At 37.8% G+C, this 16,874-nt stretch overlaps 1 protein-coding gene across 5 annotated transcripts in view; it reads left to right on the top strand.

Annotated features, from left to right (window-relative positions):
* The window catches only part of RNGTT (RNA guanylyltransferase and 5'-phosphatase), a 213,106-nt gene extending 197,671 nt beyond the window's left edge, over positions 1 to 15,435 (top strand). For all 5 annotated transcript variants that reach the window (XM_086876510.1, XM_086876509.1, XM_086876511.1 and 2 more), the window contains 2 exons: positions 9,714 to 9,837; positions 12,614 to 15,435. In XM_086876510.1, the coding sequence (XP_086732636.1) occupies positions 9,714 to 9,837; positions 12,614 to 12,777 (288 nt within the window). In that variant the 3' untranslated portion in view covers positions 12,778 to 15,435. The remainder of the gene's footprint in view (positions 1 to 9,713; positions 9,838 to 12,613) is intronic.
* Positions 15,436 to 16,874: the final 1,439 nt, after the last annotated feature.

Here is a 16,874-nt window from a genome sequence, read left to right as displayed (position 1 = left end):
TATGAATATATTACATATGATTATCATAAAATTAGGGCCTGGAAATGGAACAGTCATGCTGCTGCATTTTAGACAGTACATTTATAATAAGCTGTAATAAGGTAAACACTTTGAATGGCTATAAGAAGAGGCATTACTTATGATCAAAAATGTATGTTCAGTTCATGCGTTTGAAGCTCAATTTAACACAGCAAACAAATTTCCTTATAGTGTTGACACAGTTGTTCTCAGTGGTGAATTTTGATTTATGGGGGAAAAAACTTTAAGCAAGTGGTTGTTTGGGATCTAAATTGAAGGAAAGGATATGATTCTTAATGCCTGTATTTTAAAAGCTTTGTGTTGTTATGAGTAAAAGTGGGTTTAAAAGACTCACTTGCAATTACTTGATACTTAGGATTCTAGTTTAAATTTCTTTTGGTGTATTCTGATATGATTTGGCATCTCTGAAAGAGTATAAGCCTACAGATTCTAAGAACATTTCAAAAGCCAGATAAGAAATAATGAGAATTAGGTTTAGGGCCCAATCCTGGTGACACTAGTGTGGGCTAATTGATCTTCTGAAGCTGTTCAAAGGTATATAATGTACAGGGATAAGAGCTTGTAGGGATGGATGCCACAAGAATAGCCATCAGATAGTGTCTGAACTTGTAAAAGTAGTTTTCCTTTCCATAGAAAGACTGATAGATAGCCCAGCCCTGTGGAGTCTCCCTGTCACCCATCCCTAGTTGTGTGACAGCAAGTGGCAGAATCCCTTGTTTGGTATAAGAAGTACAGGTAGAACAAGATCAGCTTAGACTCCTACAGTAGCAAGAGCTTGGGTACAGAGAACAGATGAAAAACAGTAATATGAGGAAGTGCCCTGTAAAATCTACCCTGTGTGAGAAACACAAACATTTGTCTGGAAATTCATCCTATTTGAGGTGGATTCCAGCATGTGAAAGGCAGCAAATGTCAGAAAAACTTCTCATGCTATTCTGACACAATCATCTAAGCTCTCTTTCATTTATTTTGAGGTGTAGGAATAGTGTTGCCAAAGTGATTATAAAATAGTGGTAGCATTGCTTTGTCTCTGGAAGACTTGTTTGGGTTTCTACTGATAAATTATTCACAAGATTTCAGCTGCCCTGTGTCACAAGATTTCTTGGTAGCATGAGTGTAAGTACCTGAGGGATAATTAAGCTTGGGTTTAGAGAACCTAATGGGGGGGTAAATGCTTTCCCTGTGGTGTGGCCACAACTCTCTCTTTCTTTCCCATTTGCAAACTGAGAATAATAAGCCTAAAGAAATTAATAATTTATGAATGAGCTAAGTGGTGTTTTCAAACTATATTCTTTACTAGTAATGTATAACTCTTGTCTCCTGGATCTTTGTGTCTCATTATGCAGCGCTCCCTATTTGGGGCAGGCTCCCTTTTGCAAAAGCAGTCTGAGTGAACAAAGCACAAATGAGTGTTAAGACTGGCTTTCACAAGCTAGCTCATGGCAAGTAGAGGTACAGTCCTCAAAATGTATCAAGCTGTGAGTGAAGCATTTTATCACAGAATAATTTCTATATCATTATTTCAGCTTTTTTTTTGCCAGATTGCACTGTATATCCTTGTTCTCTTCCCCCTCGTACAGTTGCTTACTTTTCTGATGGGATGACTTTTTCTTCAGAAACCTCCTGTGAATTCCTTGTCCTTCACAGAAAGATTTTTTGTTCTTTTTTGGTGGTTTTTTTTTGTTTTTGTTTGTTTGTTTGTTTGTTTGTTTGTTTTTATTTGTTTTTTGCATAACCTGCTGAACAGTTCTACAGTTTGCCTGGCATTTTACTGCTAATGCTAGCATCTGCCTGTTTTTCTTTGGAACTTAAACACATTCAAGTTTCATTACTGACTCCAGGGATTATTATTATTAACACAGTTATTTACGATGTGCCAAATCCATGGTGGGTATCTTTGGCCTCTGCAAAGTTACCCCAGGTGCTTGCAGAGCACTGTTTTTACCTCTTCCTACAAATTCATGAGCTGTAGTGCAGTAAAGCTCTGTTTGCACCAGACACACATCCTCTCTGCAGTAAGGTCACACTGACAACTTGCTTTGAGAGCTCTGTTGCTGCTCTCTTAATGCCTGGGTGTTTCTGCAGTTCCCCTGAGTTTCTTGCTCTTTCATCAGCATGCTGAGGGTCAGAATTATATGAGCTGCTTTTTCAATAAGATTTTATTTAAGAACTCGTCACAGCAGACCTATGCCAAGTTCACAAATCCTCAGCACAGAATTCTTCCGTTTCTCAGTTTTTACAGGAGATGTACAGATTTTTTTTCCTTTAAGCCAGAGACTTGTAATGATTAGTGTGCAGGGGCAAGGGATATCAATCTAGGAGGACAATCATTTATTACTTTGTTTCATTTTAACTTTTCTAGATGTGTATGGTCACCCAAATCTCTGCGTCCCATTCTTGATGATGATTAAAAGAAAATAGGATTTTTTAAAGCTTTAGAGTTCTCTCAGGAGTTAGGTGGAAATGGTAATGTCTAGCAGGAAGGTCAGCTTCTCCTTGAGTAATGTAGATGCCTGAGTTATAATGGCCAAAAGTGTTCAAAGAGTGTATTGGTTTTCTCTGGCAGACGACTTTTTACATGGAGTAAAATGAGATGTATGAAAGTATAAAAAAACCCAAACAAACCTGTAAGAGTGATTATTGGGCAAAACATTTGTGCAAACACATTTCTATTTCCACATCCTGGTCTAAGCACTTACCAGTTACCTGCTTTGTCATAGATGCCAGTGTGTTCCTTTGAGAGTCAAAAACGAAGCTCAGGAAAACATCAGTTTCTTACAGATAGTTCAAATGGTGTTGCAAGGTCAGGTGTACAGGAGACCTTCCAGGATACATTAAGAAATCTATTTCCAGCTGGCACTGAAAGTCATTAAACTTGTAATATCACTGATAAGAGGAAGGCTTTTTATTTCTGTTGTTTCCATCTGTCACTTGTCAGGAAAACCCCAGGACTCCAACCCATTAAATGTATCAGAAAACAGTACCCATATTTTTAATTGCTACATGTAAGAATGAGAGATTCTTTGAGAAAATACAATACGTTTAAAAGAAAGACTAAATCATGAACTGAGAGTGCTAGACACTGGAAGTCAAAAAAAAATTTTAAAAATCCACAATTTTAAGCAGCCTCATTCTTGTAATTTGGAAATATGATTTTTCTTTTTTACTTTTCCCATGATTCTACAGTGCTTGGTGTTAACATTGTGGGTTAATGAGGCATGAACAAAAGTGCTAAAATTTTATATTTCTTAATATTCTTTTTCAGGAATGACATCTCAAAATTGGAGCATTTTCATTTCCTGTGTACATAAGAAGCAGAACAGTTGCACTTAGAAGGCTTTATTAATGTTAAGTAACCATCTCAACTGCATTGTGTTTGCCCAAGCTGATAACCATTTGTTGGGTAACACATTCCTTAAAAAGGAAACACAATCAGTATATTTAGTTTAGCAAGAAATCTGTGGTTTGATAAGATAATCTCTTGAATCATATAAAGAAATAGATATTAAGCTGCATTACAAAATCTGCTTGGGCTTGAGGAAAAATGCAAAGCAGATTAACTGATTAATTTTTTCCAACAGACAGTATTCTTGCGGTTGAGTGTACACGATTTATGTGAACAGGCAGTTAGTAACCATCTTGTAAAATCTTTATTCTTTGACAAGTTTGACTATGAAAATCATAAGGTGCTTTATGTGAATGGAGAAAAAAGTTCTTCAAAAGCATCAGAACAAACAGCCCAAGAGTTAGGAAGATGCACTGAATGAGCAGTTTAGGATCTGTGTTAGGTGCTGGACTGTGCCCTATAAGTGCTGGGGGCTGTAAGTGCTATAGCTGCCCTGTGTTATTCTGAGGCATAATAACTTCATGTCTACTGTCTCAGATGTTCTTACTCAAATCTATTGAGAGACCACCAGCTTTTTCACCACCCTTCACAGAAGTTTATTTAGAAGAAATAAACGCCGTTTATTTCTATTATTAACACACCTTTTATAGGGTTCTGCAGGGTCCACGGGCTAAGTAAGTTACTGTTGGCTAATACACACAGGTTTACATTCTTTCTCTTGTACACAAGGATATTGTTTTGCTTTACTCTCTCTTCTGCAGGAAGGTTTCAAGGACTTTAGCCTTTAATATCACAACTTATTTCAAAGACTGGTTTGTGCAGACAGGCCCTTACTAGTATATAAAATATATCAACACAAATCATTAGAATTTCTTATATTTGTGACCTCACCAGCAATCACATGTAAGAGTGCTTTCAAGGGATCCCTGTTCTCACACCTCATTTCCTCTCAATTGCCTTGGTTTGACATGAACATCCTTGGAGTTCATCACCTGTAGGTGTTTGGTCTTTAAAAGGATCTTTCTTTGAGTTTGGCTTATCTTTCTATATTCAGAAGTTGTTTTATTTTGGTACTGCTGCTTCTTTATTTTTTCTGTCTCTATCCTATTCCTTCAGGAAGTCTTGACCCCTCTTTGTTTCCTCAAATTGCCATGAAATTCTTCTTTTTCTTCCCTTACTGTTGTGATTTCATCTCCCTGGTCACAGAGTTGCCCTACTGCTGTGGAGTCATAGTACCAGAGGGCAGCTTAATTCTCCATGTTGTCTTGGACATTCCACACCCCTGGAGAAGTTTTGCAATAAAGTCTGTCGTACAGTATTACAGCATATTTACAGTATTGGGCAGTTACAGCATTGGAGATTAATTGGATTTTGAGAAGTGGAGTTTTGCTATAGAGGTTTTATTTACTAGGCTCTCATTTGTAGCTGAATATATCCCAATACCCTCAGGACAGGGAGTTCGCACATGTCGTGGTTTTGAACAATTCTTACAAAAATGTGATTTATTTCTTCAGGGTGACTTCCTAAGGGAGGTGTGGGACTCCAGTCCTTCTGCAGTAAGAGACTGGGAAGCAACTGAAAGGTTCCTCCTTCATGACCACAGCCGATCATTTATTTTGGGACGTGCCTCTTTCAACTTGTTTGTTCGATTTGGCTGTGGGAATGTATCCTAATGGAGAAAATGTAGTTATGTTATCAATAAGAGGAAGAATTACTTTCTGGGCCTTATGTACCAGCTCTAAACTTTTCTTGCCTCCAGGCACTGAAACTTAACGTCTAAAAAAAGAAAACAAAACAGTTTGTGTATTTGGGCATATCAAAAGGAAATTCCTTCATTGCTCATGCTAGCTATAAAAAGGAAAATTCTTCTTAGAAAATAGAAACCCATTGCCTTTAGAATTCATCTTGCCTTTATGTTATAGTTTCTTTTACTTTTTAATTCTGTATTTGAAAATAAAGATGTGTTTAATTTTGTAAGATTTCAACAGCTGCTTTTGCTCATTTTTTCTCATGGAAGTGAAGGCTTTCTACATCTACTATTATGATCTTCTGGGACCTTAAAAACTGTCTGGTGACTAGGGTTGTGGAGTAAGAATAGAAATGGGTGGATTGAAAAATGTTTTTCTATCTATGTTTGGTAATAGAGGGGAAAGTGCAGCAAAAAGGCATTTAAAGAGAGAAAGAATTTGAAATCAAATGTTTCAAGATTTTGCTTACAAACATCACTTTCTTTAAAGAGGGTTATTTTACTAAACTGAAATGATTTCACTTGCTTTGAAAAAAAACATGCATATGGAAACATAAGGCTTCTTTTAGCCAAGTCTCCATTTATCTAAAGGCTTCTCTCCTTTTTTCTTTCTGAAGAATTTGAAAATGGGGAAAGTAGATGCATTTGTAAAGTTTAAACCTGTCCATTGTAGACATGCTTTCTGAAATACTACCTTAATTACCTTCAAAATCTAAATTTACATTGTTAGTGCCTCTTACATAGAGTAGGAGCTTGCCCAGGAATTTCATTCTCCTTTGGATTTAATGGTGATGAGGCTAATGTTTGAGTGGAATGATGGACAAGTCTGACAGTGAGGTGCCCTGTGGAGAGACACAGAAAAGCATTGGCCACTGGTAGTCAGCAGAGATAGTAAAGGCGTCTTCATGCAACTGGAGCTAACTACAGTCAATTTAAATGGTTTCTTCTCTTTCTCAGCTGGATATATTGGGAGTTTTTTCACATTTTGCTCTAATTTGACATAAACTGCGGCTGCATATTACTTGTCTCAAAATGACTCTGTTATTCAGCCAGATAAGAAAAGTTGAAATGGCCTAGATATTTTAAATTTTTTTAATATATTTTTAATTTCTTTCAGAACATAGGGGATAGAAGGAGCCTGGAAAATGAGAGATTTCCTAAGCCTTAACTGTCTTCATTCTTAGAAAATGAAATAAGCTTAGGCCACTGAAGTTCTTCCCATTGAATGGCCCAGATGATGATGGTGGGGGAAGCCTTTCTCAGCAGGGAGGGGAAGATATAATCATATAATTTGACATTCTTGGGCAGTGGTCTTGTATTACATCAGTCTGATTTGATAGTGAGCTATTGCTGAAATGGGGATGTAGCTCAAGCCATTTTTTTCCAATCATACCTTGCAGACAAGCAGTAATGTAGTGAACTAACTTCCAAGAGGATGCTCCTGTGTGCTTTTGGAAATTATTTCTGTTGGGTAAATAGGCTGGTTCCTGATAATTAGATCAAATATGGGCAGGAACGCTAAACATTGCTGCTGTTGAACCATTTCTTTCCTCTTGAAAAGAAATAAGTGTACAGGTTGGTGTTTGTCCTTGCCCAGGACACAGTTGATGACCAGACCAGTGCTACTGTTCTGATGCACACCACCTCTGACAGCCCTTGTCCAAGACTTGATCCTTTGGGATTCTAATTCTGACTGGCTGTCCAGAAATAGGCTAAGGAATAAATGTTTAATTGAGGCAGGCTCCATGGAGTCCTTAGTGTGGTGGGAGTTTCCATCTTGAAATTGCTGAATGCTGGTTCAAGGCCTTTTATCAACGGTATGGCAGAAGCACTGGCACTGTACCAGCACTGAGGATAAGCATTTTGGCTGAGAACTGCCATCATTCCTAATTCATCTTCTGTGAAGCACTAGAAGTTAGAAGAAGTACCTCTCAGAAGAGAAGTGATGGTGCATTATTTGAGTACTACTAGAGACTGTAATATTTAAAGGGAAAAAGGAGGGATGAACACACTGCAAAGGGAGAGTTGAGAAGACGCTGTGCTGAAGAGCTCAGAATTAGTTCCCAAAGGGAAGCAATATCTAGCCAGTTACATTTGATGGTTTCCCTGTCCCACTTTGAATCTGAAATACCAGAAAGTAGTATGTGCATGATAGGTAGATGTAAGGTGTGAATTATGGATACAAGAATCACTGCAGCCTTGTTCAGTCTTTATGTAAACAATAGTCATTCAGAAGTCTACTAGGATGCAATAGTGGAAGAGTGTTTTTAATACTGAAAGTGTATTTTCTCAGAATACTTGTAGTTTTAATCAAAAGGCCAGCAGATGCTAAAAGGTACTTTTATATTAGAGTAAGTACCTTTGTGAGACTAAGGTCACTTAACAAAGTACAGGGAAGGGTAGGTGCTGTGTTTCTTCCTTTGTAAAGTAATTACTACAACTTTTAGTTGTTAAAGGCTGTGATCACCAGTTTTCTAATAGGAAAATTCATTTAAGTCAATGCTTTGGCAGGTGTTCATATTTTGTGGAAAGATCCATCTTCCAGATTGCTAATGAATGGCCAAGCAAGTCTCTCGATAGTTAATAATATTGCTTAATCGCTGCAGTCAGATAAAGCTGCCATCTAATTTATGGCTATTCTGAGCATCTGAACACTAGAAGAATGATAAACCATGAGAAAACCTTATGAGATGGGTGGTTAGTTGAAGTCATTACCTGCAGTTTTATGCATTTCCTCCTTTATCAGGTGATCTTTCTAGCATTTCCCTGCTTTGACAGAAAATGAGACATGTGGCCATACCCCCTGCTGCCTCCACTTCTACTAGGCAGCTGTTTTCAAAATAATATACTTTCCCAGGGCACTGCACAGCCAGGAGTTTCTTCCTGGGTTTATGAATCCATAGTACACTGAAAAAGGATGTTGTGTTTTCCTGCTTACACCTAATGAAACATAATGCACCCATAAACATGTGTCAGTCAACCCTCTGGGCTGCATGTAGCTTTTCAGTGCAGATGGAAGAAGTGCAGTGCAGAGCATTCTGCAAAGGAAAAAGATTGCTAATCTGAGCAATCTAATGATCACCAGAGGACACAAACTTCACTTGAGGAGTAAATGATTTGAGGAAAAACACTCATTTCAAGTGCTGGAATGGATAAAAATAGTGTGTGACACAAAAACCTGACTCAAACTCTGTCAGTCCTGTAGCAGGACAGGACTCAATTGTAAGCGAGTTATGCAAAATTTTCTCAAAGTTCCACATTCACTTGACAAGTAGAATCCTAGGGCTCCTTATCCAGGACTGAACACAAGTATTCAAATTAAATACCAACAGTGTTAGTTAGGATTCTGTTTATCAAATCTTGACTATGCAGTATAGGAGGACTTGATCCATGCTCAGGACCATTTCCTTAATTAATTGTCTTTATCTGGGAGTTAATGGAAAAGGGGTTCATGGGTTTTTCCACTGGATGTGCTATTAAGCTGTCTGGAGACAGCTATGGCCTTTTTCAAATCTGTTTCTCTCTGACAGTAGTAAATTCCCATGTCATTGCTCAGGAGCAAGTAGACAACAGAGGTGAAAAATTATGCTAATGAATTGCAATAACCACCTCCTTTTTATGAGAGCGCTTATGCATAAGATCCTGAATCCAAAGTGTTACATTACCTTGTACAGCTTTTTATTGGTAAACTGTAGCAACTAAACATAGCTAGCAGTTAAATACAGCTTTATACTGCTGAAGAGGCTCTTTGGAACAAAGTGAAGTATATGGGTAAAATTGTTAAAGCGTTAGATAAGGTTCTCAGGTTTCCATGGTTACATGAAAATTTTGCATTGTATCATAGATTAGGATGCATAAGATGAAGTAGCCAAAACAACTACTAAGTCTGATGCATATAAACTACGTTTCCAAACCACGCAGCATTGCCAAATAGAAAGACAGATAGCTCAGGATATTGGCTGCTGACAAATCTATGAATCAATAGGGCCTGAAGGAGATTTATTTAATTAAATAGAATATATTTAATTCGGAAGTCTGGATTATTTTGAAGTTACAATCTTAATTTTTAAAGACGAATGAAGGAAAAAAAAAAGAAGAAAAGAAAAAACCTTAGTCATGTAAGGAGTGGAATTTTTTTTTTTTTGTAAGCTTTTTCCAGTATTGAAATCTGACATTTTGTTGTGAGACCTTCAACAAAGAAGGTTGATGAAACATGGATAATACATTTCATACACTTAGGTTGGCAGTAGCACTTAAACTGGAAGCAGTTTATTCCCATGGAAACCTATTTGCATTTGGGCCAGAAGTGACTTTTTTCCCCCCCTCTGTTAGCACTGCTGATGTTTTAGCATAATATAATTGGTGAATATTGACAGCAAATTTGAAAGTATTTTAAAAATGTTAAGTAGCTGAATATATGTAAAATGCAGATGTATTCAGTGCATTTTTTTTGTGTAGGATGGAGGCATGTTGCTGACAAATGCAGGGCAGCTTTTGGTCTTCTATTATTCATACCTAAAAGAAAGAAAAAATTGTGAATTAAAATCTGTTTATCCTAAGCAATTTTTTTTTTTTATACAGGTGACAAAAGAACTCAAACAGTACGACAACAAAATTATAGAGTGCAAGTTTGAAAACAACAGCTGGGTCTTCATGAGACAGAGGATAGACAAAAGCTTTCCAAATGCCTACAGCACTGCCATGGGTGAGTAGGGCAATTTGCTTTAGAAGTTTCTCAGGCTAAAATTTTAAAGGTTTTCCTCTGTTCTAAGTAGGAGAGGCACTCTGTGTTCTCATTTCTGGTCTGAGCCCTGACTCCCCTAACTTACTGTCGTAATGCCTCATTTTGCAAATGCTTGTGTCATCACTAGTTTTTAGATAGCATGAATCATCTGGCTGCAGGGTTATTTGATAAAGTCAGTCAAACCAATACTCTGATGCAGAATTTAACAGGTAACACAGAATCAAGTGCCTGAATCTTTGCAGAACGGCAAACACTTCTGCATTTAAATGGCAGGGCATGCCTTTCAAGTCAGAGCCAAGAAAGTTTTTATTTACAATAGCATCACTTCAGCTGACATCAGTGCCTAGCGTTGTGTTGGCTTGCTGAGATGTAATGCAAACTGGCACATTATGAGTGGAATTAGTGAAACAAAAAATCCATTAAAATGCCAAAACCATTATTTGGCAGATGGGCTAAAAAATTAATAGAAGAAAAATGTCATCTTGGGTTTCAACAATAGTTACACAAACAATGAAACAGGGAAACTAATGAAAGGTGGGGGTACGTTCATGCGGAATTGCGAGACTTTTATGTTCCTCTACAAAAAAATATTTTACCATGTACTGTAAATTAAAGGATGATATTTACTTTAAGATGAAGAGTTTCAATAGAAGTGTGTGCAAGGCTGAGTAGCAATAAACATATTGATAATGACTTTTGTTAAGTGCCAAAATGAAGTTTAATCCTATTTAAGACCATGCTAATTACTAGGGCTGATGTAGGATTTTCTCTAGACCCTTCTACTTGTATTTCTTCCTGAAATACAGTATACAGTGAAATACAGTGAGTAGATTTTCTTGAATAAACACAGTGTGGTCATTTTGCCAGGAGATAATAAATCTGTTGGCACCTTAGGGAACCAGCACAGAATGTAGCTGAAATACTTGCTGAGCAGACCTGTCAGGAAAGAGGAATGGACTACAAAAGTCACACAAGTACAATGGCATCTCTTTGTGACCATGACCTAAATTTTTCTTCTCTAGTTCACCTTAGTGTTTCAATAGTTCATTTTCCCTGGAGTTTTCTCTTTTTTTTTTAATGAATAGCATATTCTTCTTGCCTTCATTCTTTAAAGTATATGTATTTGTCCTTTTTCTCTTCTCATTTTTTCCATTTGTAAAGCAGTTTTGTTATTCCTGACCTTTTTTCTTCCAAAACACAGTGAACTTCCTAAAAGTTAAAAGCAAAAGAAAATTAAATGCTACAGGAAGAATTTTTAAGATACATTTTAAAATTTCCATAGGAATTTTCAGAACAGAAAGTTTTCTTTTGGCTTTGAGTTTGATCATTTTTCAAAATCTCCAGAAGTTACACTTTTATCATTTGAGACTTCTTTCTCTAGATCCTTTCTCCTCTATTATCTTTCTCTTGATGAAAAATGCTATTTTTTCCCCATGGTTGAAATGGCAACAAAACAAGCGTCTATCTGAATCTTGCTTTTGGACTTTGTTACCTTTCAGATTGAAAACAGGAAGTCTTTTTGAGTGATTAAGCTAAGGCATCGCTCAGAAGTTGATGCTGAGTTACACCAGTTGCCATGTGAATTGAATTCTGTTCCTAAATTATTGGTAATCATAATGCTTCCCAACTGATAAAGTCAAATACTGTGCAACTCTTAAAGCACCTTTTCACCAAAAATAGTGAGATTATTAAAAATAATGCTAGAAAGGTTCTTTATTAGTTGTTTGGTTCTGGTATTCTGCAGGAAAGAAAGGAATGCTTTTGAGAATCATTGTTATTCGTAACAATGCTGCATTGCAAGTACAATTTAAGGAGTCCTAATGTTTAGTACTCTAGGGGGTTAGTAGATTGTTTTGCATGGAAATTGCATCCTTACTGTGGGCAGCCCTTATATGTTATCAATTATCCTCTAATCATTTTGTGCTTTCTTCCAAGATAGTTGTAGGATTCCCACTTAATTTCATGCTCCTTTTTTCCTTTTTTTTTTTTTTCCTTCTCTTAGTCTCTCAGGAGGATTAATTAGGGTAATACCAAGTTACACAGGAAAGTATTAAAAAATATTTCATTTCTTTTAAGTGAAGCAAGCCTATTTATTTGTTTCATAAAACAACCCTAAAATTTGTTCCATGGACCATGACTTACAAACTATGGTCTAGGGAGTCATGTTAAGTACCCCAGGAGTGCCCGTGCAGCCATCATGCCATGGTGCCAAGGTGCAAAGTCTTTCTGCCCCGTGAGGGTATATGGGTTCAAAAAAAAAGGACTCTGCATTGCAGGTTCAGGGTACTTATAGTACTTGCTGGTGAAAAAAGTAAGTGACCATAATTCAGACATTTTCAATATTAGAAGCCAGTCTTGTTTCCATCTACTTGGATTTGATTTGTGTTTCAAAGCTGTGTCTCACAAGGCCTTTGTTGCTGTTCCTAGCCTCAATAGGATGTCAGTTCTTGGTGGTTTGATAGTTGCTTCAGGAAGCCTTACACACACACATGTGCCTTTAGTTTGTTTTAGAATGAGAGACTCCCATGAGGGTAGAGGCCCACAGAATTGCTTTGCTCTCTGTGGGGCAGAGCAGAGATTCGTGACTCCAGACACAGCCACCTTGTCAAAGCGTGTGTTTAAGGCTTAATACTCGAGCCGGAGTATGTTGTTATTTTGCCAAGAGGGAGTGAAGTTGTTGAAGTGCTGACTAGAACAAATCAGTTTAGTTACATGAGAATGTGTTCTTTGTTCCCAGCTGTCTGCAACAGCATCAAGAATCCAGTGACGAAGGAGATGCTGTTTGAGTTCATTGACAGATGTGCAGCAGCTTCCCAAGGACAGACGCGGAAGCACCACCTTGATCCCGACACTGAACTCATGCCACCCCCACCGCCCAAAAGGCCTCGTACCATAACATAGGGCCTTGGTCTCAGAGGACTGTGTGTGTACAGTTCTGCAGAAGGTGACACACAAGTGTGAAGGCTGGGAAGACAGAGATCTGAATTGCTGTAAATACTTGTGTGTGTTTTTTGAGTTTGGTTTTCGTTTCGTTTTTCTGAATTCCACATTCAAATGGACATTGTTTTGTAGCTGATAAATTCAACCTTACCTTGTGGTATTTGGAGATGAAATTTCCAAAGGTTCAGACAAGAACCAAGTACAGTGAAGTCAGTGGAAAGCTGCCTTGTTTATATATGGATCTCTTTTCACCTTTAATTTATAATGTCAGCAATCTGGAACTGAGGAAGTATTGGGATGCCGTACTTTTTAGGAGCTGTGTTTAAAAAAAGCAGAAGTGTTTTTTTACTGTTGTTATTAAGCTGGCTGTGATTTGTCACCCATAGTATAACAGATCATAGTTTCCCTGCATTTCTGAGATTTGTGTTTAATGGCAAACAGCAATGTTGTTTGTGTTCTCTGTTGATTAAAAACTAAGCCGCCTTAGATTACTCTAATTTTGAAATTAGCTGGGTTTTTGTTGTTGAAATATTAAAAAAGCGAATTCTTCTTGTAAATAGCATCCCTTTGAAACAAGGGAATATGCTGGATGTTTGCTTTTTCCTGATGTTTGAACCTAATGCCAAATGTATAGTGGGCTGATTTTAGCTTTGCCTTTTTATCTGTAGATCAGAAATGTACCAAATCCTTAGTATTAAGGTCTCTGTTAAAGAGACTGTTTCTAGTACAGGGCTTAGTTCTCCACAGTGATACCATTGTAAATACTACTAAAAAGTACACATCACTGTGATATGCAAGAGTAGTAAGCAGCGCTGATAATGAAGTCTTGCATCCAGGCACAAAATGGCAAAACAAATGCCAGGCAACTCCTGTGTAAAGGAGAAGGTAGTTTCAGTGGAAGAGAGCTACATCAGACAGAAAGTCTCCTGATTTACATAACTGCAGGGCAAAAGTAAGTCATTTTGTGGCAGTGGATGAGTGTCCCGGGGAACAGGACACTCATTTTCAAAGATGGAGTTGTCTGTCCTGTAGCACTGTGCTCATCCTCTGGCTGACTTTCTTTCTTACCAAATGAAGAAGCACATGAATGCCCTAATGGCTTTTGTTGCAGCAGACTGGCAGATGTTCATAATATTAGTTTTGAGAAGCTGTCGTCTGCTTGTCTAAGGGAGGAGTTGTTCTGAGCTCGGATTAATTGGAAACCAAATGCAGATTTTAAAGTTTACTGTCCATTTATCAAGCAGGGATTGAATTGGCTCTTTCTATCATTTACTTAGTGTGTGAGTCATCCATCCATTCAGTAGTTTGATTAGTGAAGGTCATTAATTTGTTATAACTAAAATGAATTTCTGTTTAAATGAGTTTTCATGTTTGTAAACAAAATTTACTCCTTTTTTTTCTTGTTTTTTTTTTTCTATATGAAAACCTTATGACTTTGCTTTGTGGTGGCTTCTCTGGTTGTTCAACCTGTTTTATAAATGCACACGCCATCATTTAGATGGCGTTCCTGGTTTCTCCTTCTGGGATATTCCATATGTGTTTTAGAGAACTGAAGGAGTTATATAAGTTACTTTTTATACTGTGGTAAAACTTGAGGGGAAAAAATGCTTTCATCAAAGTTCTTTTTTTCAACTGTACATAGTTTCTGCACATTATCTATTGAAAAGATATAATATCACCTATGCAAGGTTGCAAAATGATCTCTGAAAAAGAGCCTTATTAATTTGATGTGAAAGCCTATGCATCCTCTGTGCATCTTGCATTGAAACACACAGTTAATTTCTTTGCTCAATATGAATAATTTCCCCCAGATTATACTTGTCAGTGAGATTGTCATAACATATACTTTGTCACTGATCTCCATGGTTCATGGCAATTGCAGTGTGTATGATAATTACAGCCTTCTCCGTGAGGTTAGGACATTTCATTTTTTTAAGAATGTGTCCAGGTTATTTCTGTCTTTCTCCTTCCCAGCTCTTGCATCTTGTATTTCAACAAGACCTGGCTTCTGATTTACCTTTTACTTCAGAGCTGCAGCATTGCAAGCTGTCTTCCATGTGCATTCCACTATGTCCATGTATGTGTTTTTGCCCTTGTATTTTGACAGTGTCTTTTTTCCCACTCTCAGTTTGAAATGGATATTTTGAAAGAGTGATGATTCTGAGAAGGTACAGAGCTCCATGTTCACATCTGACTGTCAAACTCGTCTTGCATTGTGACCTGTAGCTTTTCAGAGAGATCAATCACCTTTGCTTTTCTGGAAGGGGAGGCTCCTGGGGAAGGTTTGAATGAAGGTGGTGAAAACAAATAGACTTCCACTTGGACCTGATGGGTTTAATGCCCTGAGAAATGCAAATCTCCTTTCTCTGCTACTAGATATCAAGAGATTGAAGCTAAAAAGCAAAGAAGAATCCGTGCCAGGAAAATGATGATGATGATGATGAAAAACAATACCCTAACTTGTCTACTCTTTGGTGTACAGCATGAGTTCATCCACTGTTTTGTCATTTGTTAAATATATAATTAAAATTTGGGTTCAGTGGAGTTTCCAGAAAATGTAAGTACATTCCTCTAAAAACTGTGTATTAAGTATTTTAATAAAGTCAATGGTTTAAAATACTTTCCCTAAAGATGCATTTGCTTTTGATGCCTTTCAAAAGGTACTGTGGTACCAGTGCAAAGTACAAGGATACCTCAGTGTTAATGTTGTTCAGTCCTCCAAGAAAATGATCCACATTTTTCAGTGGCTTTTCTCAGAGCTAGGAGCCCCACAGTCCAGTGGTGGCCATGATCCATTGTGCCCTTTTTAAGTGCAATTTGATCTTGCTGCAAATAGAACCAGAAAGAAGCCAATTGGTGCCTGAAGCACATATTCTATGACAGGCTAATGTTATGTAGCTTGTCCATTCAGTATTAAGTGCAGCTGTGTGGAAAGTTGTGCAAGAGGTCTGCAGGAGTCTTCCCTGACAATTTATTATTCAGCATGACCTTACAGGTGGTAGCCCACCTACTTGGATTAGCTCCTAGACTTGTATTGTAATAAGGCAGCTTCCTTTTTCAAGTTACAGCTGTCTAGGTGGCACTTTTCAGGAGCTAAAAAACCAGTCTTGATTTTTATCATTTATTTCTAATTAAGATCCTGCCTCCACTGCTGTTGTGATCTTGTTACGTGTCCAATTCTGGTGCTTCTCAACTATTTCTGACTTTGCAGTGCTTCAGTGCGAATGCCAAACCAGATCTGACATTTGAGCACACCAGGAGAGGTTTGGTAACTTCTCTATCCCCTGCTCAGTCCTCTGCTCTGTATGCATCAAGGAAGGGAATTGATGTGCCTGGGCCAGCAGGCTGTGTAGTTTGTGTTGGCTTGGTTGTTCACTGGAGCAGTCCTTCAGAAGCAGTCCTTCAGGATCCCTGCTCCCCTGCATGGCAGCTCTTCACTTCTGTGCCTAAGAGGTGTGACTTTATATTTGCATAATGTGTAAGGCATAATTGTCTCTTACAACCTCAGAGTATTCACAAAGGTGATGGCACAGCAAGGTAATTTTCTCGGATTCATCTATACTCAGCAGAAAGAGAAAGGGAGCTGAAATCAGATTTGTTTCTCTTGCATCTGTCATGCAGATTTTTGTCTCTTCAGTGCATCCTTTCAGTTCTTTCTCAATCAGTATGATGTGTCACATTTTATGTTACTCCCTTGTGTTATTAGGATTTTGTGAGCAAAGTGTTTATTTTTATTTCATAGCATTGAGACTCTTGCGATACCAGTTAAATTTATAAGGTCATTAAAAATATCCAATTAGTTGTTCAAGAGCTATTTATTTTCAGTAGACTATATTGCTTTCATTTAGTCCTCTGTCATGGTTTAACCCCAGCCAGCAGCCAAGCCCCACACAGCTGCTGCTAAATCCAAGCAGTCCTGCTGACTTGAGTGGGAGTAACAATTGGCCTTAAATAGCCAGACCACTTCTGTCCTATGCTACAGCACAAAGTTTATTCTCACTTTGGGGGCTGCTGCATCTTCCAAGGCTCACAAACCGTGCAGGGGATAGATTTCATCT

The sequence above is a fragment of the Cyanistes caeruleus genome, chromosome 2 (assembly GCF_971803275.1).
Source record: "Cyanistes caeruleus chromosome 2, bCyaCae1.hap1.1, whole genome shotgun sequence".
Taxonomy (NCBI): domain Eukaryota; kingdom Metazoa; phylum Chordata; class Aves; order Passeriformes; family Paridae; genus Cyanistes; species Cyanistes caeruleus.
This window is presented reverse-complemented; position numbering and strand designations above follow the sequence as displayed.